The sequence below is a fragment of the Aureobasidium melanogenum genome, assembly GCF_000721775.1.
Source record: "Aureobasidium melanogenum CBS 110374 unplaced genomic scaffold scaffold_43, whole genome shotgun sequence".
In the NCBI taxonomy this organism is placed as follows: domain Eukaryota; kingdom Fungi; phylum Ascomycota; class Dothideomycetes; order Dothideales; family Saccotheciaceae; genus Aureobasidium; species Aureobasidium melanogenum.
In genome coordinates this window covers 10,567-36,245 of record NW_024470095.1, presented here as the reverse complement: position 1 = coordinate 36,245, position 25,679 = coordinate 10,567, and the positions used below count along the sequence as shown (strand labels likewise).

Genomic DNA, 25,679 nt, shown 5'->3' with positions numbered 1-25,679 from the left:
ATTTTTGATGAAAAATGCTTGCCTATTTAGTGTCACCTCCTGACTGTCGTAGTGCTTCAATTCATAAGCGGTCCAGCTTGACGCCGCCATCAGCGACATTGCCGAGTATTCTGAATATTTCAGTTCCTGCGCTTCCAGCAAGTCCTGTCTCTGTGCCTGTCTATGTCATAGATGAGCGGGTCAAACTTGCCAGAGCTCGCGACTGGGATGTGTCATATGTCGATGATCATGGATTCCGAAATATCATCTCTTCCTATCTGAACTGGGACCGCCACGGACACCGTCCTTTCGATGAGGATGATTTCCTCGATGGCCTCATAAAACAACCCACAGATACTTGTTCAGAGGTTCTGGTGCACACCATTCTGGCTTATGGTTCAGTAAGTTTCTATTCGCCCTCGGGTCTTGTTTTGCCTGGAACTAATTTTCGTTTCTAGTACAACTACTCTCATGTCGACCCTGAAAATGGCCCAATCATCATCCAAGCTGCTTGGTCTAGAGCCAAAGAACTCTGGAATGGCAATATCGACAAGGAGAACAGCCTTGGCTCTGCTGCAGCTGGCATGATAATGTGGTCCGTCCACACTTTGCTCACCGACGGCAACCTTGGTATGCCCTGTCTGCTGGAAGCACGGCATATAACTCACAACATAGGGCTGTATGATTTCCATCGCGCCGGTCAAGTATACGATCCTCTTCAATCACGGGGATCGCGAGCTAGAGCAGTTTTTGCCTGGGGCATCTATTCTTGGATCAAGTGAGTTCTGCTCTCCGTTCTTGCGGGTCCTTTTCAAGCTCGGTAGTAAGAACGGCTGCTAACGATGTTCCAAGCTTGAGTGAACTCGCTTTTCGAACTGATATGGGCTTCGACTCTCCCCCACCTGTCGGCCCGCCACGCGCTCTTGTCAATGCCGCATAAAATTGGTCACCATGGCCATGGCCGCGTAGTGGAAGACCAGTACCTATGTTGAAAGTCGAGACCTTCGTTGCCCGATCTCGCCTGAGCCGAATAATGAAGGACATCGTGCCGTTGCTCAAACAAAGCTCGAGCTCGCTGACTCCAGACTATCAGAAAGCGACACTTGTGCTTTACCAGCGTATGCAGAAGTGTTGGGGCTCGATAGATCCGGCTCTAAAGGTTCTGCATGAAGCCCCTCCCCATGTTCTCTACCTCAAGTAAGTAACTCTCCTCTTGTGGTGGTGTTAGCCGGACTATCGTATGTTGACTGTATTAGCGCTTTATACAACTCAGCCCTGATCGAGCTGTTGCGTCCTTTGACAGCTACACCCTCGCATCCTTCTCCACATGCAACGCTCCTGGAAGGAGCCGGACGTTCAGTTGAACCAACACTATCATATGCAACACTTGCAACACGATCGCAACGTATCGTGTACAGATTCGTCGACAAGTTTCACGGACAAGCTCAGGTTGTTGTCCTCCTCGAGGCCTTTGTCGTTGCAGTTGCATTCGAGACACTACCAACATACGACACCTCGGCAGACGCTAGATTAGACTTTCTCATCGCATTCAGAGTCATCTATCACGGCGCCAAGCAGTTTCCAGTGCTCCGATATGCAGCGCTGGGAATTGAGCGAGCAGCTCGGAATATGAACATCGTCATATCGGACGAAGTGGTGGCTATATTGCACCACATTCAGGAAATGATTGCCGGGGCGGATCAAGATAGCGGCAAATCCAAATGGGTTGTGGTTTTCAACGTTAATGAGCTAGGAAGCCAGGAGTCGAGATTGAGCAGTGTCATTGACGAGTTGAAGCAGATCAGCATTACAGGTAGACCCGATACATAGCCATCTTTTTGTTTCTCCTTCCCACCAGCAAGAAACATGTATACCTGATATGGATCACATGGGTATGCGCGGGCCAGGCCTCAGCCAGAAACTCTTTCGGAGGTCGCTCTGCGTTTTGGTCGCGCACTAGCCTAGATCTTTCCGCAATGATTCGATGGAGTTGATTCTAACAGTGACTTCCACGACAACATCTTCTTGGCGACTATCTTGGACATTGCACTCAAGCAATCACAAGTTCCACAACCGCGTGTCTTACTTCTTAGAAAGCCAGAATAATAATCAACAGGCATATATTCATCCAGGGAGTGTCGGCGTTGAGGATGGCGTTGCCCTTGTCGGGGAGCTCTCGCCAGCGACACCCCATCCGTCAATGCAGATGAGGACGGCATTTTGCGAAACCTGAGCTATGTTGTATTGTACGAGATGAGACGGTCGAGGGGAGGAGGACTGGAAAAGATGTTGCATGGAGGGGTGAGTGAATGAGTGGGCGCTGTTCGGCCGTCAACGCATCAGACAAACTTTGACCCTCTAATCTCATGCTTTCGGCCCGCGGCTTTCAATTCCTTTTTGTTGACCTCCGATAAGCTTATAAGCACATCAGCACACGTATACAGTACCATCGCTTCTCTATCCTCTCTCTTCTCTTTCTATTGCATGTCTACCACCTGCAGCTTGATGTAGAAGCGCGCACACGAACATTCACTGCGTCAGCTTGTTGTCGCCATCGCTACCATCCCGCGCGGCGGCATCGGCCAAGGCCGATTATCGCGATATCCAAAATATTCACAAGCCGCCGAGTGCTATCTTCCTACCTTCCGCAAAAAATTGTGAGAACGTGCTCGACAAGGGTGATTCTCTGCCATCAAGGCTCTTATCACTTTTCAACAAGTCACCGCACTTCGTCTGAAAATCCCCCTCCCAGCTCTCTACTTTGGACTCTCCGACAATGATGCTAACTCAATTGTCAAAAATGTTGGACATGGCCTGATAGCTGGCTTCTTGCATTCGAACGGCCTGCAGGGACCAGGTGTCTGGCCAAACGGCTCTTCCCAAAGGACAGACATTGCTAACTTCCCTGAAAACTTCCACACACCAAACTATGTCACCCGGCATGCCAGTATCTATGTGCGCAAATAATCTGGCAGTACTCTATAGCGTCGCTACGACGACGATGCGGCCACTCTGTGACTGAGTGTGTTACGACGTGCGACCGGTCATGTCTACGCGCCGTCTGCGAATCACGTGTGATTGCAATCAATGAAGAATGTGAGCGCTATCTTTGACAAACAGAGTACACCGTCCAGCAGCTATAAATCGTCCCCGTATGCAGAGAACGAAATAGTGTTCCAGGTAGCAAAGTTGTGCAGACACGTTGGTGGCGTCACGAATGCTAGGCATGAGTGTGCAAACAGCGAGGCATTGTTGCAGTAGTGGAATTATGCAGACTGACCAAGTATCTTCGACGAATGAGACCTGTCGAATACTTAGCTACAGGGTTTTGCGGCATGCAGCATCAACTCAGTCGGCGTCAATGCAGACAAGCGCGCATCCTCTCTCAGACGGCTGGCGGCACACATTTGATGTTGCGAGAGATGTCGAGCGCGCAGGAATGACTTTATTGATGCGCAGCGGATGATAGCGCAGGAGACTAGATGCAACACGGATCTGCGTTGCGATGGACAAGCAAAGAGTAGGGCAGCGGGTTCCAGAATACATACACAGGCAACCGTGGTTGTTAGTAGCTTCGGATCACACGTACGAGTCCTAGCATACCCGTGCCCACATGCGATCAACCATTCTGTATGCACGTCTGACTGTGATAGTACTCGGCAGCGAAGCGATAGGTAGCTAGGAGTGTATCAAATTTGTTGTGTAGTTGCTTCTTTTCCGAACACGCGCCAAGGTCTGGAGGAATATGCATCCTCATGCAGATGTTAAATTAAGGGGAGTTGGTGCGCGAGTCCCGATAGCCTGTTGAGCTTCCTCCTTATGGGATAATTCCTCCCTCAGCCAGGCAGAACAGGCCGTCGGATCCCGCGTGCTGATTGCTCGACAACAAGTGAGGACACCAGGACACCAGGACACTAGGACACAGGTTGCAGGACGCGCATGATTTCGCTTTGCTTTGATCAGAAGTCCACTTGCAGTGACCTCAGGACCTGTAAGGGTACACGGCCCTTCCTTCGCCATGGCCCACGATGAGAAGCTTAGGGGGCTTGGTGACATATCTGTTGGCTAGCTGGTGGGAAGCCCCCCGCACGCGCTTTTATCAGCCTCCAGCATACTCGAGACTCAGATAATTGTCTTCTATCTACGACAGATTGCTTCTGTCTTTCTCAAACACATCCATACACTCCGCAAACTCCTACGCAAATCTGTAACGGATGACACAACGGCTCCGTGTCGAGTAAACCAGCATGGCGGCGATCCTGACCTACTGGACACTACCGGTTTTCGCCTACTTTCTCTCCATGGTGGCGGGGTACGTGGTCTATCAACGCTCTACATCCTGGAGAACATCATTTGCAGGTTGAACAGCTGTCGTAGAGCGGCCGACCTTCCGCAAGTGAAGCCGTGCGAGATGTTTGATCTGATTGGAGGCACAAGCACGGGAGGGTAAGCAGATCTGTACTCGTTTGTATCATCTTGTTGATCACTAGTACAGGCTTATCGCGATCATGCTCGGTCGGCTTGAGATGAGCGTCGACGAGTGCATCGTCGCAAACAGTGACCTCACGGAAACGGTGTTCGGTCAGAAGTTGAGTCGCATTCCAGTTGATCTCAAAGGCAAAGTCGAGGCGCAATTCGACTCTGTGCAGCTTGCAAGCGCGATCAACAATACTATAGCACAATGCAGTGCATCTGGGACGGACCTGTTTGATGATGGGACAAGTCGCGGTTGTCGAACGTAAGTGCTTGGCCCTTCACCATGAGATCTCTGATGAGCACGCGTTTAACACAGACAGATTCGTGTGTTCTATCAATCACTACACAAAGGACATGGTGCATCTTCGAAGCTACGAGCTTCCACACGAACCCAGCATTCGTGCAATGATATGCCAAGCTACATTGGCCACGTCCGCTGCCACAACCTTTTTCGATCCTGTCAGCATCGGAGACCGTCGCTTTGCCGATGGAGGCTTTGGCGCAAGCAACCTGATGGACGAGTTAGAAGGAGAAACCGCCAATATCTGGTGTCCGAAAACCGGATACCTGAAGCCTCTTGTCGAGTGTTTCGTCTCGATTGGCACGGGAAACCCAGGCAAGAAGGCGTTTGAGGACAGTCTCCTCGGTTTCCCCACAAAGACAACGATTAGCATAGCGACGGAAACAGAGCATACAGACAAGAATTTCATCGGCAGGCGGGCTAAATACTTCGACGAGAAGCGATATTTTCGTTTCAATGTCGAGCAGGGACTGCAGGATGTTGGGCTTGAGGAGCACAAGAAGAAGAGGGCCATCGAAGCAGCTTCGTATAGATATCTCACACACACGGCACAGAAGCCGCGAGCGCGAGAGTGCATCCAGAACTTGAGCTCGAAGCAGAGTGTGTATATTGAAGACTATTCGTAAGGACAAGAACCATCGAGCTCATATCAGACAGGCAGAACAGCCACGAATCTTGCAAGTGTAATCGCTGTGAGGACGATTGTCACCCTGCGATAAGAAGTTTCTCGTTGACATTCCACAGAAGTTCAAGGGGCGATGCATGATGGCGACCCACTGTATCATACACCTTCCCCGTGCTTCGTTCTGGAAGATAATCTTCGAGCAGACCCAAAGAGAGACGTACCATCGAGACCAACAGCCATCAACGACCAGGAACTGATAGATCGACTGCCGATCGCCGAGCAAGCCCCATTCCACTCGCACACAAAGCAGGATGACCCACTGTGCCCTGAGGATACACGCACAGAAGTCCTCAAAGAGATGCGAGCATGGACATACGCAGCAGATGAGAGCTGTATCTTCTGGCTGAACGCAGCGGCAGGGACAGGGAAGTCGACAATTATGCGAACAGTTGCACGCGACTTCCACAAGAGGAGGGATCTAGGAGCAAGCTTCTTCTTCCCTAGGAGTGGAGGTGATGCAGCGCACGCAGGCAAGTTCTTAACAAGCATCGTCAGGCAGCTGACCATACACTGGCCAGCACTCGAACGACATGTTGGCGATGCCCTCCTTGAACAGCCGGACATCGCCAGCAAGACTCGAGAGGACCAGTGGACCATGCTCGTCGCGTAACCACTACAGAAGATGGCAGCCCAACACAATTTGCAAGCCATGAATGCGACAATGATCAGCACATGATGGGTCTGATTGCAGTGCTATCCCAAGCTAAACACATCGCCAACGCGCGGCTACGCTTCATCCTCACCAGCAGGCCAGAGATATCAGTCCAGCTTGGGCTTTAGAAAGATGACAAGCATTGTACACAGGGATGTGTTGATACACGACGCACCTCGAGACATCGTGGATGGAGATATCTGCCTCTTCTTCTACAGCCAGTTCGAGGACATCAAGCTAGCACAAGACTGGCTCGACGACCCTTGCTGGTCTAACGTCGGTCTGATGAATCGCCTGTTACAAATTTCAGAAGGACTGTCCATGTTCGCCGCCACCGTGCGTCGCTTCGTAGCGGACGAACCACAAGCAGAGGATGCACTCAAAAGTTTCGTAGATCACGACAGTGCAACGACCTTGTCTTGGCTACCGGAAGAGCATTCAGAACACAGTAACACACTCTTCCTCGATCAAATCTACGCCCAGATACTGCAGCGGTCTCTGAGAAAGCCCGTCCGAAGAAATCTCACACATGTAGCAGCCATGCAAAAGACACTCGAAGCCGTTGCAGCACACGGCGAACCTCTCCGTCCTCAGACACATGATTCTGTCCTCAGAACATCTGAGAGTAACGTCCGCGCACATCTTAAACAGCTGGACTCAGTGGTGCGGGTGCCGACGACGAACGAAGCCCCTATCCGTCTCATCCATGCGTCCTTCCGCGACTTCTTGTTTGATGCACGATGGTGTATGGATGCGGACTTCTGCATGGTCAAGCAATTTCTGCACCAACAGCTGCTACAGGCATGTATTGTAGCTATGGAGACTTGCTTGGAGTGCGATATCTGTGGTCTGCGCAAACCCGTGTGAGCGTGGCGGAGGTAGACGAGGCGAGAATAGACGAATGTATCCCAGAGCATGTCAGATATGCAACAGCAATCCATCTGATACGCTAAGGGTGGCGTTCAGTACCTCTATCCTGCACTTTTACTTGGTACTGCTTCCTCCATGCTTCTCTGTGCTGCATTTCCTCCTTCCCTAATTACTCGGCTTGTTTATCCGTCCATTTTATACTGAGAGCCTTAAACCTGAATCGACAAGACAACATGCTGCTTCTGGAGGCAGACCATAAACGCCATTTGTTGTCTTTCTCTTCCACATATTGTAGCTTTCCTGTTCGCTAACTCCGCTACATCACGTTCATTGTTCTCGATTTGATACCTCTGTGTTGCTCAATATGCCAACTTTCAAGTTGCAAGTTTTAGGTTCTTGTGAAAGCATTGGGACATGATTCATCTGTAGGAGCCACGAAGGCTACGATAAGCTGCATCGTAGAGGCAGACTGATAGGCACGAAGGCTGGTGGTCAGGCAGACAGCAGCCGATGCAGACTCTTGACAATACTTCGTTTAAGAGTGAGATGTGGCTCAAGGAAGATTTGAGATAGGCTTCTTGCTAGAGGCCAACCTCGTCGGAATGTACATCTGTGTTGTAAAATTGCCCGCAGTCATATGTTCATGACAGAAGAGGAGAAAACAAAGAGCTTTTGTTAGTAAAATTGATAAGCTGGGTGACATCCCTCGAATGGACCAATTCTGAGACGCCTGCAGAAAGTCTGCTCTTTCTCAACGAGAACATCGTAGAGGACGCCAATCGTCGCAAACGACATACGAAGAACAGCATCCCACGCCTCTCTTCTCGCTTTATCCTTTGTGGCTGTCGTGATTTAGGTGAGTGGATTTCTCAAAAGAACACATCTTGAACCTTACACATCTTCAAGGAAAGGTATTTTCTCGCACCTCTTAGAATTTGAATTCGCTCTGCTCGGCATTGTGAGTCCATTTAGCCACAAGACACTTAAACTTGAATGAAGAAAGTTGTCCGCATCCAACCGTGATGATTGCTGCTTTCATCCATTACCGTGTGGGCCGAAGCTGACGTCCATACTGTCGAAAATGTTCACGATGAAGCGGGGTGAGACGAGAGATCCCAGGACTTTGTCGAAGAGGTCTAATCTTAAGCAGCCGCTCTGTTCAAGCTTTTTCGACAAAGAGGATCTCAGGATTAGGGTCAGTATCAATTACAATCTATACAAATTGCTACAGGATATGAATAAGCGGTTTCATAGGCCCCGTTGAAGGCACCTCGAGCAAGGCACGGCACCGCCAGCTCACCTTTCAGGATGAGGGTACTTAGTGTTTCAAGTAATGCCTTACCCATCCGATAGTTCTTCCACGTATTGTGGCGAGAATACGGTCCCGAACGCTATCTGCCCGTGCTCAAGAGAGCCGAGAAACGCGAGAGTCCTAGTGAATTCGACAAAAAGTCTGGTGAATCTGGCAAGGCCATTAACCGCTCGCCAGACTGGAACTAGGGGTGATCATGATGAAGTTGGAGAAGACACTGAATGTATGACGGATGTCTGGATCTGATTTCATTCTGTCGCTCGAACTACACCTGCCAGGTAGACCGTTTCCATACACCACGTCAGAGATACCGCCACATAATAAATGCGTGGCTGGGCTTGACAACCCATCCCATACAGTCGAAAGTCATCACTGAAGGAGCTTCGGTGACAGCGTTTGAGCCGCGGGCCTATGTGAAATTCGGCAAAGAGTCATGAGAAGAGATGATCTGATAGAATTTCCGTCCACTCGATCTACACATTGGACCTCTAGAAGATTCTCAAATCCAAGCATGTGTTCGATCGGAAGAAGATTCGTGATCGTCGAGACCGAAAAGCCAGTGTATCACGAAGAGCGGTCTGATGATAATCTCTCCAACAATCGGTAATTGGTCTTCGAGATCGCGTGTTGATTTATTGCTCTTGTGACCTACGCTCTGTCTTGCCAATATAGATGTTAGCCTCATTTTCTTCTGAATAGTTTCGACCTGTCGACACTGTCAGCCAAGCGGTCGCATGAACAATCAATATGTGGCCCCAAAGGCCGCTACAATGGGATCGCGGTTGTATTCTCATTTCTTGTTTGAGATTTGGATTCGATCAAACATACATGTAGATAATTCGTAAAGAAGTTTTACTACAGAATTCGCAGCTTTGTTAATTACCCGAGCCACTTTGGCAACAGCAGACGAGTTTGCTCGTCCCAATTCCTTGTAGGCTTCGTTCACTAAAAGGTGAAGCTATAGACAGACGAGTATCCTGATCCCTAGAAATCCATGATTGTATGTTTCTCCGAGCCTCTCGATAGCGTAAGGCGAGGCAGATTTTCCCTGGTACATCAGCAACGGGGTCCAAAACGGACCAGGCCGTTTACAAGTTTCGCGACAACCTCAAGATCACTCCTTGTATGACTAGGCGAGATGATGACATTGTCATACGCTGAGCCTATCTCAGAGTTGACCACGTTGCATTGTATGCAACACATGTTGGCTGTGCCACTCTTCATGGCGATGGCCTTTGCAAAGTACAACTGTCCAGCTAGATCGCTTGCTGGTTCAGATTCTGCAGTCTGAGTAATCGCAACGATCGTCAAGTCAGCCTGGTTTGTCAATCTGATGTGCTCGTCTTGGATGCTCCTTTCTGGTAGGTACGGTACATGTAGGACAGAGCGAGTGGGACCAGTAACGATGGCCTTTCCGAGCGCTGAGAAAGGATCATCGCAATCCGATACGTTTCTGTCCTCGATTGCCTGTCGCATATCTGGCAGCGCTGGCGTGAACAGAGTCACAGCCACAGCCTCTCGCTCCGGTGGGAGACTAAGCTCCCTGCGCCGCACGAATCTGGTCGATGAGAATAAACTAGACCCCGAGGGTTCATTCTCACAGCGGTCTGGTGTGCACATTGCTTGCGATTTGTTTGCCCCTGCAAAAAGCTGTCTCTCTATTGCCTCGAGAGGGAAGCTAGTACCGAAGAATGGGCGACTGGCTGTGATGATGGCAAGGACTCGATGAAAGAATGTCCTATGCAATGTAGCACCACCATTCAGTGACCCAGCCATGCACTCTTATATATCCTGAAACCAGAGAAATCTATTATGCTACGAACACTCGACTACTGCCTTGCCTTGCCTCTGATCAATAATCGTTGTGCAACAGTCCGCTTCATCATGCAAAGGTTGTGCAACATTGAATCTGCAAGCCAATCCTGTCGAAGCACAGGCGCCATCCCCCATCCTTCAGTATGCTTGATCGTGTCAACTGGACCGCCACTCACTTTGCGTACTCTGTTCTTGGGGCATGCTTCCCTAGGGCGCCGGTTATGATTCATAGAAATTGCTCTGACTTCTCGGTCTTTGGTCTTGTATCCTTGCGATTGTTCATGTCAGAGAGGACTAAGTCTTTCGGTGACAGTTGTGTTGGTCAGCGCCGTCTACACTTAGATGCACACCGCCATTATGCATTGCAGCGGGCGTTTCCCCAATCCCAGTCCAACGCCAAGGTCAACTAAAGGATTTTTATGCACTCGGACGCAATAGTCTGCAGCCTGCAATGCTGCAGCAATCAGGCTCCAAGGTGTGTGAACATCCCAACGAGCACCGGGTCGAATTCACTACACCTTCCCAATTCATTGCGACAATCAGCACAGCGGCGAGTGAGTGCTTAGTATGGCGACGTCAGACTGTTGATTCGTTTTCGCATTCAATACTGAAATGGTTGTTTGCTCATATTGGACTTTCGTGACGAGCAAGGTGGGCAAAATAACTAATTTCTTAGTCGCACGCGAGGACCGATGAAACCCCCCTCCTTCCTTTTCGCCCCTTCTTTGCGCGGTCGCTGCAGAGTCAAGCGAGATGGACATGAGACATTACTGTCGTTGTGCTTGCGTGCCTGACTGTATCGACGATTTTCACCTGTCGGCCAAACTCTGGCTCAATAACCTCTCTAAAAACTATTGAGGACATTGTTTGCAGATGACCAATACACCTATACGGAAGCTTCTCAGAAATGATAACGAAACAAGCCTGGTAGATCGACTATGAGTTTCGTCAAGAGGGGTCGTATGTTGGCTCATGATGGGTTTACCTCGAGCACTGATCCAGTCACTCTAGCATGTTGTCTTCTTGCACATCTCGTGAGCAATGTTCCCAACGTCTATCGTCGCTACAAAAATTCCATCGGGACAGCAGATGGCACTGTCATGGTTACGACTTAGTCCATATTTCTGCGAAAAACCAAAAAGATTTGTTCGGCAGCTCAGGCCTATTAGCGTCCGCCTTCATATGGGAAAACTTCTCAAGTCCATGTTTGAGATACAAGAGTGCTGGCCCATGAGTTGGGAAATTCATTAGCAGCCAGCTTTTCTCTCATTCTAGCGGACCCAGCGAGATTGCTGAACAGTGGTCAGTAAGTAGATTAGCACGATGTAGATCTTCGAACCTGTTCCAGTTTGCCTGGTAGGTTCAAGACAAGTTTTATAATCGAGATGATTTTAGTCCAACGATCATGCGGTCCTCAATATGCGTTGTATACTCTAGAAGAAGAGACTTCATGTCAAAACACTTCGCATGCTGTGGCCGATGTACCGAGTGTCATGTCAGACCGTCTTGACCAGCACCCTTTTGTAGCAGATTCGCACGAAACCGCTGTTGTTGATCATAAAGCCTTTTGTGTGTACTGGAAATCCTAGAGCTATCAAGCGTTGCTATCGTGCTCGATATGTTTTCTTAGCGGGTATCACATGGTCAGCCTCTGATGTTCCCCTTGCTTCATCATGGTGAATCCCTCGACACGGTACAACATTGCATCGAGATATTGATGATTGAAAGCTTGGGTCCTTTGCGAGTCACGACCTAACCCGAATGAGCTAGAGCTCTGGGTCACGTGAGATATGGCATCGCAAGACCTCTTAGTCGGCTTTCGACGAGGCTCGACGACAGACTACTCGAGAACATCAAGGTGCGTCGGAAAATTGGGCTTTCAACCTTTCCAATGCTGGGCGGCTCTGTATAAGCGTGTTCAGGAAGGATTTAGAGTCGTGTGAGTGTACGCGTTGCGAAGTAGCGCTGATTAGATTTGATGATCACGATCACAACCGTCATGATCATGATTGTGTTCATGTGGTCCATGATCCCGTGGTCATGATCATCATCGATATCATGATTCCTGTCATCATGAACGCCCTCATTAACCACAATTTTTCTCATCATGCTGGTCGGCATGGGGATCATCGTGATCAATGCCATCATGATCACGATGAACATTAGCATCCACAGTATCATGGCTATGGTGACTTGGAGACACTAATTACGTTGTGTACACTACATAAGTTGCAAATCTCCAAAGCTCCTCGCCTTCGCTACAGCCACTTTGGCAACTTTGTGGGTCTGACCAGTCTCTGTATTTGCAGTAAGAAAAAGTATGATTGCAACCTTTTCTGCAACAACAAAGGAGATGTTTGCAAACATGACCCAACATGGACAAAGCGCGGCAGATCTGATTGCAACACATTTCGAGAACTTGGTGCTAATTTGGTGGCTTGGCAGGCCGCGACTGGTTTGATTTGATGATGTACTCTCGAACTAGTTCCCCCCGCAAGAAGTCTCAGCTGTCGCCATCTGGTTCTCATTTTGACCATTCAAACCAATCAAGTCTATCAAGAAGGAGGGTAATGGTTGCAGCAGACCGTGTACAAAATAACTACGATGTGCACATGGGATGCATTCCGGTCGCCATTTGTCTTTCTTGCTTTCTACAATTCTGCCATTCTCCTTGTGGTCCGAGTAAGGCCGCGACTGGCAATGCTCATGAAGCCGTCTAGAGCCTTCCCAGGGACAGGGTCACAAGTTCAACCGGCGAGCAAAGCAAACAGTGCCGAACACATCAATGGTTATCAGATAATTCTGGTTGCAGATTCGAACAGGCAATGATGGGGCCTCCCACGCACTCGGACGAGACACGGGCAGGGGTATTTGTCGGTGAATCCATCAGAGTGCTTGGATTGGCGCAAAATTGAGGCTTCAACAAGCGTCTGTCGGAATAGACAGAACCAGCTGGCCAACCGCGGCTTTGGATCAGGCTGCTGTCCACGCAAGGTGTGCTTCTTGTCATGAGCGAAGCAAAGAGGTGAATAGATGGCTCATCATTGTCTGTTCAAATGAAGAAAGCACTAATTTAGTGGCTCTAGGGATCGCAGAAGCAACCTCACACAAGGACGCTGCTGTTGTCGTCCTGTCCCCACGCCATGACCTCATCTGAATTACAGTATTTTGTACTGGCCGTTGCACAGTTGTATGCCACCGACCACATGCGTTCGAGCCCTCCTGAGCTTCTTCTGATTGATCAGACGGCTACCTGTACCTTTGCTTTGCTAACCACTATCCACTCTGCCTGACAATCGCGTCAGTGAAATGTCGTTGTTTGCATCAACATAGCCTCACGTCTTCTCCGTCCTCTGTCACGTTTCTTTCACTAGGGCGGAAAAAGCAGATCGTCTCGAGCATAAGGTTCTCGCGTTCATCAAAATCTCCAATGGTGCGTCTGTTCACGTCATTCATGGTCGTTCTTTCTAATGGGTAACCTCTACCATCGCACGGGATGAAGATCGACTCCGGATAATATTCAGCTTCCTGGAGCTGTAGTGCTCGTAAGGTTGTCAAACGGGGCTGCATGGCTTTTCATAGCCTTCTGGCAGCTTCTGAGCTCATAGGTTTGCCGCAAGTCTCTGAGACCATCTCTCCACATATTGTCAAAAGTCATTTGAAGGAACCTTCTGCAGTCTGCGTTGCAGAAGCGTTGTCTCGCGCGAGGATCTTGTTGATCAACATCTGCCACTGCCCCTTCTGTCGCTAAGTGGCTTTGTTATCCAGGAGATCCATCACTTGAGCATGCGCTCACCATTAAAAGACCTGCTCTTACCTCTGATGGATCTGTTTAGGTCAGTAGCTTTTGCAACGTTACCACTGTATGCATACCCGAGCACGAAGCCCTCGTCTAAGAGATCTTCCAATACTGCAGATGATCCGATGACAAGACTGAAGACCAGACGGCTTGTCCTTGAGCTGGAGCATCCTCATGAGGAGCTAATAGGCATATCCAGGCTCAGGGTTCAATTCTGCAAGTTTGGAGGCCAGCGCCAGCGCAAAAGTTGGCCTGTCCTTGTGAATCAGACTTACCGAGCTGTTCTTTACGGACCACATCCAAAGCCCAGTCGCCGATGGAACAGAACAAGGTGTTCATGTCTGCCTATATGGATATATCAAAATCTCGCTGGTTGACCTTGGCAGACTCTAAAGAGGCTCTCTTATATCGCAAGACGCGGCGTCTCTCTGTCTGATCTCGTTTTGAAACTGTTGCATTTCTATGTCCCTCTGCTCAATGCTGTTATCGAGGACCGGTTTACTCTTGCGGCTGTTCATGCAAGTCTCGCGCAAATCGTTGTTTGCTCTCTCCTCTATCTCGAGCTCTGTCTCAAGGTGTTCCGTGTACGCTGCCAAACCTGCGAAAGCTGTGCAAGCTATGTCAGGCACGTTGTTCTGGAGCTTCTAGGCGCTGATTTGTCTGTATACATGTCAGCCCATAGCCGACGATCTGCCTTCTTGAGTGGACCATACTGCGACCGCTCCTCGCATGAGTCGAGATGGTTAGGTCCGGTCCATTGGTTAAACGCGTCGAGAAGTCCAAAGTAGCTAGGCGGCATGCTCACGATTGGATTCAGTCCAATGAGTTGGTGAAGAGGACATGCTACTAGCAAGACGAGCCAGTAGTCTGACTCTGAGTCCGTTTGTGAAGTCTGAACCCAAATGCTTAGCTGAGGCCCAAGATGATTGGAAAATCCGAAAATCGGGTGAACGGCTCGGTGGGGTACAGCAGGGCCGCTGGTGGAGCGGACACTCTGCGTAATGCAAGCTATACAATTTCTGTTGCCAGAAGATAAAGCTCTCATGGATTGATCAGCAAGTCGACAAACGATTCTACTCACAAAGACTCACAACGTGGTCAAACTGAAACCAGAATTTCCAAGGAGTCGCTTTCACTGAGGTCCTGGCGCTCGCCCACTCACTTGACTCAACTACGCAATTTATTTAACGTCCGCCTTCCGCTACAACCATCTTCATTCCACCTACCTCCTCAACCGTCCTTGAACGTCCTTCACCATTATCCATCCAAAATCTGACATTCTTCTTTGCATTGTTTTTAAACTCGTATAATTTTCGTTTGCTATTGCTTGTCATCGCTTCCCAACCTGTCAGCCTTCGGTGATAGCAATCCAACCGCCTTAGCCACCATGCGACCTCATGAAGTGCGCAAAGATCGTCTGATTGTTGATCTAGACTTTGGGACCATCTTCTCCGGCTGCGTCTTTACCTACACCGGCAGTTTTGAATTACCTGACGAGATTGAGTCAATCAAAAAGTAAGTATCTCCGGTCATGCTTCCTTCCCATAAAATAACGAACTGTCTTAGTTGGTCTGGATTCGACAACTTCACTCCTGACAAGGTTCCGTCTGAAGTCACGTACGAACCAACGTCATCTGGTACTGGAGTGAAGCGCGAGACCGAGTCCGATGACGGTTGGTAACAAGGCTCTTCTCCAGACCTGACGTAGTCGGGCCGCAAATAACCATAGCCCAAGGCCTCTCGGGCGTATGATGTTGGAAACTAGGTCCTTGCATCTAGCTGCAGATAGTGTGACTCAGGTGAAGTAGGCGGTGGTTCTTCTCTAGCGAAGTGACTCTCCGTAGTCCGCTTGGTTGTCAGAGGAAGCATCAGTGCAAAGCTGGCGCGTGTCAACTTCTTGACTGCAGGCTGTGTCGATTGTACACTAGCGAGAGTATCCTTCTTTGCTTGAGCCCGGTTTGGATCCACCGATTTGACTGACAGCTGCTTTGCCCGAGACTGAGATGAAGCAAGTGGTATGATCGACGGCTGCTCAACCTCGGGCTGGGCTGGAGCAACGAATAATTGACCTGGGCAGTCTTTGCGTCTACGATTATTGGCTTGTTGTATGACGAGACTTACAACGCCATCCAGTAAACATAGTCCCCCATCGACGTGCATCTTTCGGTGTTCTTCCATCAAAGCTCTGCCGTCCTTGTGGCCTGGGTATATTGCACCACAACGCAAACCTCCGCAGACGATCACGTTGGCAACCTCCTGAGCAGCTTTTGGGCAGCCTAAACAGCCTGGTGCAGGTCGATGGCATTATCCACAAAGCATTCGAGAATATGAGCATCACAGTTCTTGACCAGACTGAAACGAAGTCTACATGCACTACATGAGAACTCACCGTCGATATGCTGTGGTTCATGCCTGGGTTCCTGGCAGAAGTCTAGCATGAAAGCACAATGGGGATCGGAGCGGGGCTTTCATGGATTTCTTAGGACAGATTGTGTGGTTCCATTTCTGTGGGATTCGAGATGCTCTTCGAACCTGACATATACTTGAAGTTGAAACTGCCCTGTCGATTTTTGGGGCCTCCGTCGACGGGACAATACAGAAGTGGCCTTGACGGGACATGGTGTTCTTTGCCAGACGTCTTCCATTGCACAATGGCTGTCGCCGCCAGTTCGTTCGAAGTCGTCCTGATCTTTGTCGTACGGCCATACCTCCAGAGCAGAAAAGCTGTGGCTCTTGGAGTTAGAGGTCACTGAACCCAAGGCACCCGGCAGCTTTGACTCGACCTGATAGAACCTCCCTGCGAGGTATTCATCGCCCTGGGAACGACGAATAATTTTTCACCACAGGCCAGGACAGCCTTGTGAATGAGCACTTCGTGACCGTTTTTCTTGTTGTTCTGGATGAAATTGATGAGAAGGCCTTCCAGTCTCCGCCCTGCAGACTTGCTAGCTGGAATTGAGATTTTTGGAGTTGGAATCGACTCACTCTGATGTCAATTTGTGTTCTCCAGGATGTTTAATGACCGTTATTTGAAGACCTCTGTCCTCGGCCCAGACGGCCCCGACTAAGCGCACCACCGCGACTATGTTACCCTATTTATCCACAGTCTATGATATCCAAAGCTATATGGCAGGATCATTCGTCTCAATCCAAGGAATTTCGAATATGTCCTGTAGAGATGGCTTGCGTCTAGCAGTGAGGAGGTCGATGGTCTTCTCCAGGAGAATGGACATTGCGAAATCAGTGTCTTCGGAGAAGTCCCACTGCGCAGTGTCAATAAGCATCGCCACTCGATATATGTTGCTCATTGGACATTGATGGAGAGACTACAAGGTAGTCTGCCATGATGCTTGAGTCGATTGAGGTGCTGGTGACTTGGGGATGTTTCGCACATTGGAGGTGAATTCATTGACCTATCGTTGTTGCTCAAATGGATCTTGCAAGGACGGCACGAGTCGGTACGAAACCGAAAGAAGATGAAAGATGAAGATTGCGGTAGAAAAAGGAGAAGGTGAAGAAGGTGGGACGGAGTAGAGCAGACAACAAGCGATGAACTGATACCATACGAGTCATGGCTTTGCGCATTGTCAATGTGGCTCCATAGCTTACTATCTATCTTTGGTGTCGTTGGTCAAGAATACTCTGTATCGTAGCCTTCTCCAGCTTGTGCGCTTCAAGACCAGACGCAAGAGAAACTGGATTGGGGACCGTCGGGGCTCTAATTAGGATCCCCAGCTTTATGACGGAGCTTTCTTGTGAACTAAGACGACGAGAATGACAGAAGCGATCTATGTTTGGACAGGTTGGTATGCTCTGACGCAATGTATTCCTAGATCCGCTACCTGGAGCATCATCAATGTGTCATCACTTCAGCGGAATTGGCTGTTTGATCATGTACGATTCATTGCTGATAGGCTCTGGACGAGCCTATAGCTGGGTTCTGCCTCGCTTGGAAGCCCTTCAGAAACAGAGCATCCGTAAAAAGATCATCTTCCGTGGTTTCACTGGGCTTAATGAGCATTACAAGGCAGGTCTTACTTATCTGGCCTCTGAAGGTATTATAGAGAACATAGACGATTTCGGGTCTATCTCACGCTTCTCCGAATGATTGCGTCAAACATCAAATAACGTCTCCCCAGCGAACTAAGCTATTCCAGAGAATCGTCGCAGTCTTTGTGGAAAGGGATTGCGACAAGACTGACCTTGGGGACATGGTGTACAAGGACACTGTCTATCTCCTCGCATATGCAATCACCAATCATGTCTGACCTCTTCATCAAATTTCTCATTCCCAGCCCTTATCCGCCTTGACTTCTAAACTTCATCTTTCATCTGTAAGTGTGTTTGGCGGACCACTGGAGTCGAGCGATCAGGCGTCTAGAGAACACTCTGGACAGTCGACTGTGTGAGTGCTTAATAGTGCGCAGCTCGCAGACAGCTCATCCCAAGCTTGATGACACACACTATTCGCTGCGATCCTTGTATATGCGGGCGCACGCATGTGCTCACTACTCAACGAGTTTCGAACACCCTGACTATATTGATATACAGATTGTATGCTGCAAATCTCCTGCGAGAACAGTCGGTAAGGTTGAATAGTCTGTGTGTATAGATCTGGTGCGTAGCGCTCTAACAAATGTGACAGGTCAAGGGATGTGATGACGAGCCATCGGCTGCCAAGCCTCCCAGAAAAGTTAGTGTAATGCAACCCCTTTCCAAACAACACAGAGCCATCTTACAATCATTAGACAGCGCGCACGTCAATGTGCCTGCATTTCCAAGAATTGCAGCGGTGCGCAGGTGTTACCAAGGTCGATAGAGGCAGTCGGCAAGCTGCACACTATTCAACGAACGGGGCAACACCCTGCACATGGTTTGCCGGCACAAAGCCCAGTCCTTCACCATCCCGTCACCACTGTCGACAGCCAGCATCACTCTAATGTTCCATCACTCAAGAGGGAACTGGAATTGCAGTCTGAGTGCTGACAGATCTGAGCGCATGACTCTTGCAGATGAGTATGCGCGCTAAACACCGAGCGCAGGACTTTCCTGTACATGTCTAAATGCTTTACTTGATGTGCGACGGTACATATATGTATGGGACTGCCTTTTGGAATTGCTTTTGTTACCGATCGTCCCTTCCTCATTCGATGTGTTTCTCTAGAAACATTGACCACTAGGTAGGGTGAATCGAGTGTTGCGCCACCAAAGGTCTTTCGAATACCACATGATATGTGAGATTTAGTGGAATGCTCGCAAGCAGCATGAAGCATAGCGTTGGCTGGCAAAGAACTTTAGCTCAGAGAGTTATAAGCAAAAACGCCCAAGAAGAGACACGATTGACAACTACCAACCCCCGCTGGCTCCAATCGACGCTACAAACATCACTTTAACAGAAGGTCATTTGGAGAAAGCTGATGGGCGCTATCACGAGCTTGATGACCTTACCTGGCTTCACAATCGACCAGAAGATGAAGTCTGTAAGCTGCTCATCGACTGCTTTTTCTCTTCATCGCACTCAACAGTTGAGCAAGACGGTCAGCGGCGTGAATTCTGTCACCAGGAAAACTTTGATCGACTTTCTCCGAAAGAAAGAAGCGAAGAAAATAATGCTTGACTGGTGGAAGATGTCGAAAAGAACCGCGTGCGTTATGTTGGCCGTGAAGCGAGGCTCAGCCAATTGGTCCTCACTCGAGAGGCTCAAACACGAAGAAGACATTGTGAGACATCACAGCTGCGAAGCAATGCCGATGCGTTTGGTCGAACTCGCTGAGGAAATTCATAAAGCCGTTGTCTAAGACTGCAAGCATCTCAATGCCCTTGAAGTGGAGGCTCTAGCAGTCATTTGGCCAGACAGCTTTGAGAGAATTATAGCACATGAACAGTAGCTTGTGGAGGATAGAAAGCTAGCACGCAGCATTCCAGACAAACTTCGATAGTGCTATCACATCGACCTGATCTTTCTTCCACGTCCCAGGCATAGTATGGACTCTGTCTCGGTGCAGCCCAGGCGCCAATCTGCTTTATTGTCTAGCTGGACCGACCTACAACATGACTCTCATAGATATCGTACGAAGGTTATAAAGATCAAGGCAGATTTGTTATACCGCGAGCATCGTGGAGCCTATACCATTCCCGAGAGTTGAAGATGTGGCGGACATCCCTGTTCTTGTGGTCATCATTACTCACGCAGCTCAAGAATGATCCATCAGCAGCAAAGGCTGTCCTAGTCCCGGACAAATTGGGCCTCCAGTCACCATGAATTTTAAGAATGTTAGCCGTTGTTCCGCTTGCTCGAAGATTGTCCCAAGCTCTGAAAAGTGCTTCGGTGTGACGACCTCCGAGCAGAAGGTCGAGGTGCTGTCACACTCACCCATTGTGTGCGAGATCTGGGGGCGCATGATAGTGTACACAACATTGAGCCAACTCGTTGGAACAGCTGATACATTTAGAGCAGACCACAAAGTCTCTGTCACTGTTCAAGTCGACCAGACATCCTAGGCTCGACTCCGTCAATTCAAACTTCCATTTCGAAGACAAGGTTTGAGCGAGGGGCACAGCGCACATCAACCTGGTGGTTCTTCTCAAGTCACACTTGTCTGCGACAGGCAGAAGCTCCTAGATGATCCACGTCAACTCTGTGAGCAGCTTGAAAATGGGCCCTGGTTCAAGGATCTTCCAGATCTGTTGAGCCTGTTTGAGATGACAAGGAGTCATAGTCGCCGTGAACATGTTTGAAAAACAGGCACTCAAAGTCTGAAGGACGTGCTGGAGGAAATATGATGCACAAGATGTTTTCGAGAGTTCGGACTGGTGACCATCTCTCTGACAAAGCAATGGGCGTCACAAAGTTCTTCCCTCTTTGCTCTAGGCTTGCAAGAAAAGCTGTATCTCCAAAGGTGTTGACTGAGATTTGAGATGTTATCGCGATAATGGTGAAGATTGAACACTGAGCTGGTGGCTCAATGCACTGGTGGCACGAGATTCATGAGAAAGGCTGGAGTTAAGATGGTAACAGAATCGTGGGACAAAGGGTGATTTGAGAAAGGCCACAGCAGTAGATCTAGATGATCGGCGCCAGGTAGAGTGCAAGCTGCACAGAGCGCTGATGATCGAGATTGTGGAGCTGGGTCCCTGATGTAATGCGCGCGGTATGTATGTGTGGCGTCCGGGTCATCGATATCCGGCTGTGGCATGAGGGTATTGAGTTTATTGAGTCAATGGACATGGACCAGAGATAGATCCACGGACCTGCGTTACAACGATGGAAAAAACGCCGATCAGCTCGACGCTTAGCCTGGTCGAGTCATGTATCGCTCCTACTCGGTATAGAGATCAAAACTCGTGATTTTGTACGATCGTTCTATCTAGGTGGTACTGTACGACGTGTTGGGGTTCTGCTTGTATTAGTGTCGACGAATCGATCCACCTGTTTGCCGAGCTCGTCAGTGCCACGGGACGGAGAATCGAACAAGTTCTACGTACTCGTACTGGCGGAGGAAATCCTACGAACAACAGTCTAGCCTGCTCATGGTATTGGTATCGGTTTCAATATCATGGATGTTGACCTGAGCCCAATCGACGGTGGAGGTCGTCTGCACGAGATATGCGGAGACGAGATTCGAAGGTCGCTAGTGACTCTGGATGAAGCCTGGCTCGAGCCGTCCGGGACAGGATTATCGGCGATATGCTGATCTGCTGAAGTACGATTCTTCTGGCCCTGAGCTCATTTCTAGTTCTGGGTCTGCACCCTGAGCTGCTGTCCATAAGAGATCATCTGCGAACGAGAATTCTTGATCTCGGAGGTAGCGGTGCCATCCAGAAGGCGCCGGGTAGTGAGGCCACGCCTGGCGTAGTATTCAGCAACCAGCGAGCTCTTGCAGGCCACCTGAATTGATGCTGGTCAGAGCGATCTCACGCCTAGCGTGTGTCAGTTCATAAAGCTTGCCTGAATCGGTATGATAGAACGACATCGGCAACAGTCGAATTAATACTCAAGCTATCGGTACACTAATTATACTGAAAGGAGCACCGCAGATCCGGAGAGAATAGCTTGTACTTGTGCGAGCTTTGGCTACATTGGGGGGTGTGCGACGGGCAACTTTACCTCCAAACAGGCCAAAAAACAAACACATTTAAATCCGGTCTGAGAAACTCGTAACGCCTCTGGTTCTCAGCTATCGAGCATTTGAACTTTCTTCGGACTACTTAGATAAGCTTGTTCCATTTCTTACGTGGAAAATTGGGATGAGGATGCTTGCTTGCAATGATAAAGCGATACTTTATGCCCAATCAGACGCGGTATGTCAGGTAAGCAGCCCTCCGGTATTAGAGAGGCGTTTGCGTTTTATCGTGCGACCGTACCGCGACGTGCTACTCTGTGCAGACTATCGAGATCTGTTAGCGTCACTATACACTTCACCTTCTGTTGTACATGGCTTACTGATCTAGGAGCAGAGGAGATAGTACTGTTGTCCTGGATTGTCGACATCGGGGTTCCAGGCGCATTAGCATTCCGAATGTGTGGTGAGGCTTCTTCATTCCCAGCTCCGGACCTAATAATCGGTGTTGTGACCGCTCTACCTTCAACATTTGCCTGCCGGGTAGGACGGACTGCGAATGATTCTGAAGAAGTTTTCTCGGCTGAAGACTGAGAATCTGCAGTCGGTTCGACCTCTGTGCTAGCATCGTCACTGTCTCCGCCACCAGTGTCCGTCCTCTGTTCTGGTTCCTGTCCCGATTCTTTCGACGCAAGCCTTGAACGTTTGGTCATGTGACTAGCGTCCCCTGAGCCTCCTTCATGTCGTTTGCGCTTCATGTGTTGTAGTTGCTGAACGGCAACACTGGCAGCTGATTGAGTCTTTGCTGTCGCTTCAGCGCTCTCGGAGACAACATCTGACGTTGTGGGCGAGGATACCACTTCTTCCCGATCGGCATCTAACAAGCGTGCGATTGCCTCAGTCGGCGTGGAAGCAGGCACTGCATCGATATCCAGGATTCTCTCATCCAGCGTGGGATACTTTTGGGTGATGACAGTGATGATCTCGTTGTTGATCAGGAATTCGAAATGAAAACGTGCACCGTCGTGACGCACGCGAGCCTGGATCTCAAGCACACCCTTCGTCTTGTTTGAGTCATGGTATATACAATGTTCGTCATATTTAGTGAGATCCATTGTAGCTCGATAGATCTTGCTCCCTCGAGCTTGTGCCTCCTCTTTATTCTTGGGAGGTATTTTGTCCTTGTTGGTCACAAAAAAGATCTCCTGGCTCGTAGAAAGTGGATTGTCTCGCCAGAAGCTTATATCAAAATGGTGGCTGACGCCCTCTGTTGGGAGATCGTCACGTATCTCGAGGAACCACCGGATACTGTGCCTCATCGGGCCAAGCACTGGATCGTCGAGATCTATCGTCTGCCTGCCACGGTTGCCTTTCAATAGCGACGCTCGAGTACACATTCCAACACGGTGTCTGGATTTTCGCGACTTCATGGTGAGCAATTTAACGCCAGCTAAAACAGCTCCTTGGGCGACGGCGTGCTGAGGTGTCTCACTGTTCAAGACGTGCTTTGTCATTTTTCCGTATTCTGCGATTAGCGCCGCTTGGATGTATCGATTCGAGCCAAGTCCACCAGACAAGAACAACATATAGGGAGTTTCGCCAAGCTTTGAGAGGAGTTTGCGCTGCTCGCTCACTAAAGACTTGATAATGGCCACTTGGTTGTCAAACACCGCACGGATTTCATGTGGTTTGAGAAAAACTTCCTTGTTGAGGCCAACATGAACTTTTTGGTCGTCAGTAGTCTTGACGTCAAAGTTCTCCTTGATCTCTTGTAGACGCTGGTTGATGTTGTGTTCATTATGCACGTCCGATAAAATTTCTGTGTGATTTTCCAGCTTCTGCTTGACAAGATCAAGCAAACTCGCATCGACGGAAGCACCGCCACCATACTGACTTTGGCCCATAGCTGCTTCCCGCATCTCGAGTTCGTCTCCGATCATTTTGACGGTGTAGGAGATCACATCGATGGTGCCTCCACCGGCATCAATAGTTATGCAGACCTGTTGGGATGTAAGCAGACCTTTGGAACATTTTTCGTCGGCGATGCAGTGGACGGCAGCTTCTGGTTCAGAGATTGTTCGTAGTACTGGCTCCAAGCGTGCTTGTTTAGCGGCTTCAAGCGTCCGATCGACAGCTGTATCTGGCCATGTGGCCGGGACAGTGAAAACAAATTCGAACTGTGCTTCTGAGGGTTGTAGGCCATATGTTTGTTTCAGCTGCTCAAGAAGGCCCTCTCTAAGCTCGTGAAAAAAATGCCCGATGGCGTTTGTGACAGTCACCCCAGCTTGTTGTAATGTGGCTTCGAGACGTGAGAATAATTCAGCCTGCCCTTGCAAGAGTTGAGAGAGTCCTGTTGATTCTTTATCCACCTCCATTCCATTCCCATTCTTGGTTGGTGCTTCTTCGGCGAGAGCGTCTTTGGCGAGCAGAAGTTTCAGGTAGTACAGGCAATTTTCATCCCCTGGTTGGATGCGGGACCCGATTTGGATTTTGGTACGTGTCGTTTCAGCAGCGTCGTTCTCGCTTCGGGGGCTCAGGTAGCTGATCTTCGATGGAACGACAGCTTTGTTCGAGTGACCAGCATGTCTACATGGATTGTTCGTTAGTGAGTGACGCCAGATGGTAAGATGACTTGACTTGCGTCGTGACGAGTTTGATCGAATTATGATCAAAGTCAACACCGGGTTTGGGCTTCTCTGCGAAAGCGAGCACAGAAGTCGTGGTGCCGAAGTCAACACCGACTATGAATTCTCGTTTTCCAGATGGAACGGTGGCAGCCATCGTGAGTAGTCGCTGACGGCGGCTGCTTGAGTCGGATACATGTAGCCTGGCAAGGATGATAAATAGGTCAGGTAAGTGATGAGCTGAAGCGGGCTCCGAGTTGCGAGATTCTACCGAGGTGATAGAAGTCCGCCAAGCCTTGAACCGCTGCGAGGCTGCTTGCGAGCAATAATGCCCTACACACCCACAAGGACGAGTCCAGTCACATTCTTGACAAAGATGATGCGATGCGAGACAGCCAGGCAGCCACTGCAGCCTTGAGGTCGACGACGAAAAGGGTCCGGACGCCAATGAGGACAGCGCTTTGCCCATCTCCACCACCCACGAAGAAGCAGCTCCTCTGACTTAACGACTGCGCCTCACCATGTATCTGCTATGCGCGCGCCATTTGCTTGTCTGGATGACAACCGCCGACCAGCAAGACCAAGGAAGAGGGTTAGTCAAGATAGCAACAAACTCGCTCTTGTAGTCGATGACACTGAATCACATTCTAAGCGTTGCCGTGCCTCCTGCTCAAAGGTCGAGAAAAACGCACAGCCACGATCACCGATGCCGTTTCAACAACCATTGATCCAGTCCTTGTCGTTCCATCGGACCAACTACTTTGTCTCTTTGCTTGTCACGATGGCAAGAGCCTCTTGGCTACCACAATCTCTCTTTCCATAGGACTATCGAAGAGGGGTCAAGAGACCAGGCCAGAAAACACTCCGCAACCTCGATACATACCTTGAGAATGCTTCATCATCGACTGCTTCCCACTTCCAACCCAGAATATGGCGTCTTTGTTGCTTCCGTTGAGGGCATGAATGTTCGTAGCTCCTTGCTCCAATGAAACCTGCTTCCAGTCTTGCGAGAGAAAGAGCCACGTCAGAATCAAGGCGTGTCGATCACCAAAATCGCCCCATATCTCGATTGTCAGAAACCTGGCGCCCAATCGCAAGATCCTGAG

General features: G+C 49.5%; 8 protein-coding genes across 8 annotated transcripts; 5 read left to right on the top strand and 3 right to left on the bottom strand.

The window, feature by feature from the left end:
• Positions 1-14: 14 nt before the first annotated feature.
• M437DRAFT_70451 (uncharacterized protein) lies at positions 15-1,809 on the top strand (the record flags this gene model as incomplete). Its single annotated transcript, XM_041025454.1, has 5 exons — positions 15-380; positions 438-609; positions 655-757; positions 949-1,176; positions 1,236-1,809. The coding sequence occupies 5 exons, from the start codon at positions 15-17 to the stop codon at positions 1,807-1,809; spliced, it is 1,443 nt and encodes a 480-aa protein (XP_040874904.1).
• A 2,458-nt stretch (positions 1,810-4,267) lies between these two features.
• On the top strand, positions 4,268-5,382 carry M437DRAFT_60733 (phospholipase, patatin family protein; the record flags this gene model as incomplete). The annotated part of the gene is made up of 3 exons (XM_041023802.1): positions 4,268-4,425; positions 4,475-4,701; positions 4,772-5,382. Coding segments are annotated over 3 exons (996 nt in total), but the record flags the coding sequence as incomplete, so codon positions are not given.
• Positions 5,383-5,796: 414 nt separating this feature from the next.
• On the top strand, positions 5,797-6,045 carry M437DRAFT_30922 (uncharacterized protein; the record flags this gene model as incomplete). Its single annotated transcript, XM_041019194.1, has 1 exon — positions 5,797-6,045. A coding segment is annotated over one exon (249 nt), but the record flags the coding sequence as incomplete, so codon positions are not given.
• A 180-nt stretch (positions 6,046-6,225) lies between these two features.
• On the top strand, positions 6,226-6,960 carry M437DRAFT_89107 (uncharacterized protein; the record flags this gene model as incomplete). The annotated part of the gene is made up of 1 exon (XM_041028969.1): positions 6,226-6,960. One exon carries the CDS (start codon positions 6,226-6,228, stop codon positions 6,958-6,960), a length of 735 nt encoding a protein of 244 aa, XP_040874901.1.
• Positions 6,961-9,017: 2,057 nt separating this feature from the next.
• On the bottom strand, positions 9,018-10,051 carry M437DRAFT_70449 (uncharacterized protein; the record flags this gene model as incomplete). The annotated part of the gene is made up of 3 exons (XM_041025453.1): positions 9,018-9,040; positions 9,104-9,233; positions 9,356-10,051. 3 exons carry the CDS (start codon positions 10,049-10,051, stop codon positions 9,018-9,020), a joined length of 849 nt encoding a protein of 282 aa, XP_040874900.1.
• Positions 10,052-15,276: 5,225 nt separating this feature from the next.
• M437DRAFT_89106 (uncharacterized protein) lies at positions 15,277-15,570 on the top strand (the record flags this gene model as incomplete). The annotated part of the gene is made up of 2 exons (XM_041028968.1): positions 15,277-15,404; positions 15,456-15,570. The coding sequence occupies 2 exons, from the start codon at positions 15,277-15,279 to the stop codon at positions 15,568-15,570; spliced, it is 243 nt and encodes an 80-aa protein (XP_040874899.1).
• An 80-nt stretch (positions 15,571-15,650) lies between these two features.
• Positions 15,651-16,717, bottom strand: M437DRAFT_60740 (uncharacterized protein; the record flags this gene model as incomplete). The annotated part of the gene is made up of 3 exons (XM_041023803.1): positions 15,651-16,145; positions 16,172-16,354; positions 16,376-16,717. Coding segments are annotated over 3 exons (1,020 nt in total), but the record flags the coding sequence as incomplete, so codon positions are not given.
• Positions 16,718-21,565: 4,848 nt separating this feature from the next.
• M437DRAFT_70448 (uncharacterized protein) lies at positions 21,566-24,730 on the bottom strand (the record flags this gene model as incomplete). Its single annotated transcript, XM_041025452.1, has 3 exons — positions 21,566-21,736; positions 22,333-24,645; positions 24,692-24,730. 3 exons carry the CDS (start codon positions 24,728-24,730, stop codon positions 21,566-21,568), a joined length of 2,523 nt encoding a protein of 840 aa, XP_040874897.1.
• Between the last annotated feature and the right edge of the window lie 949 nt (positions 24,731-25,679).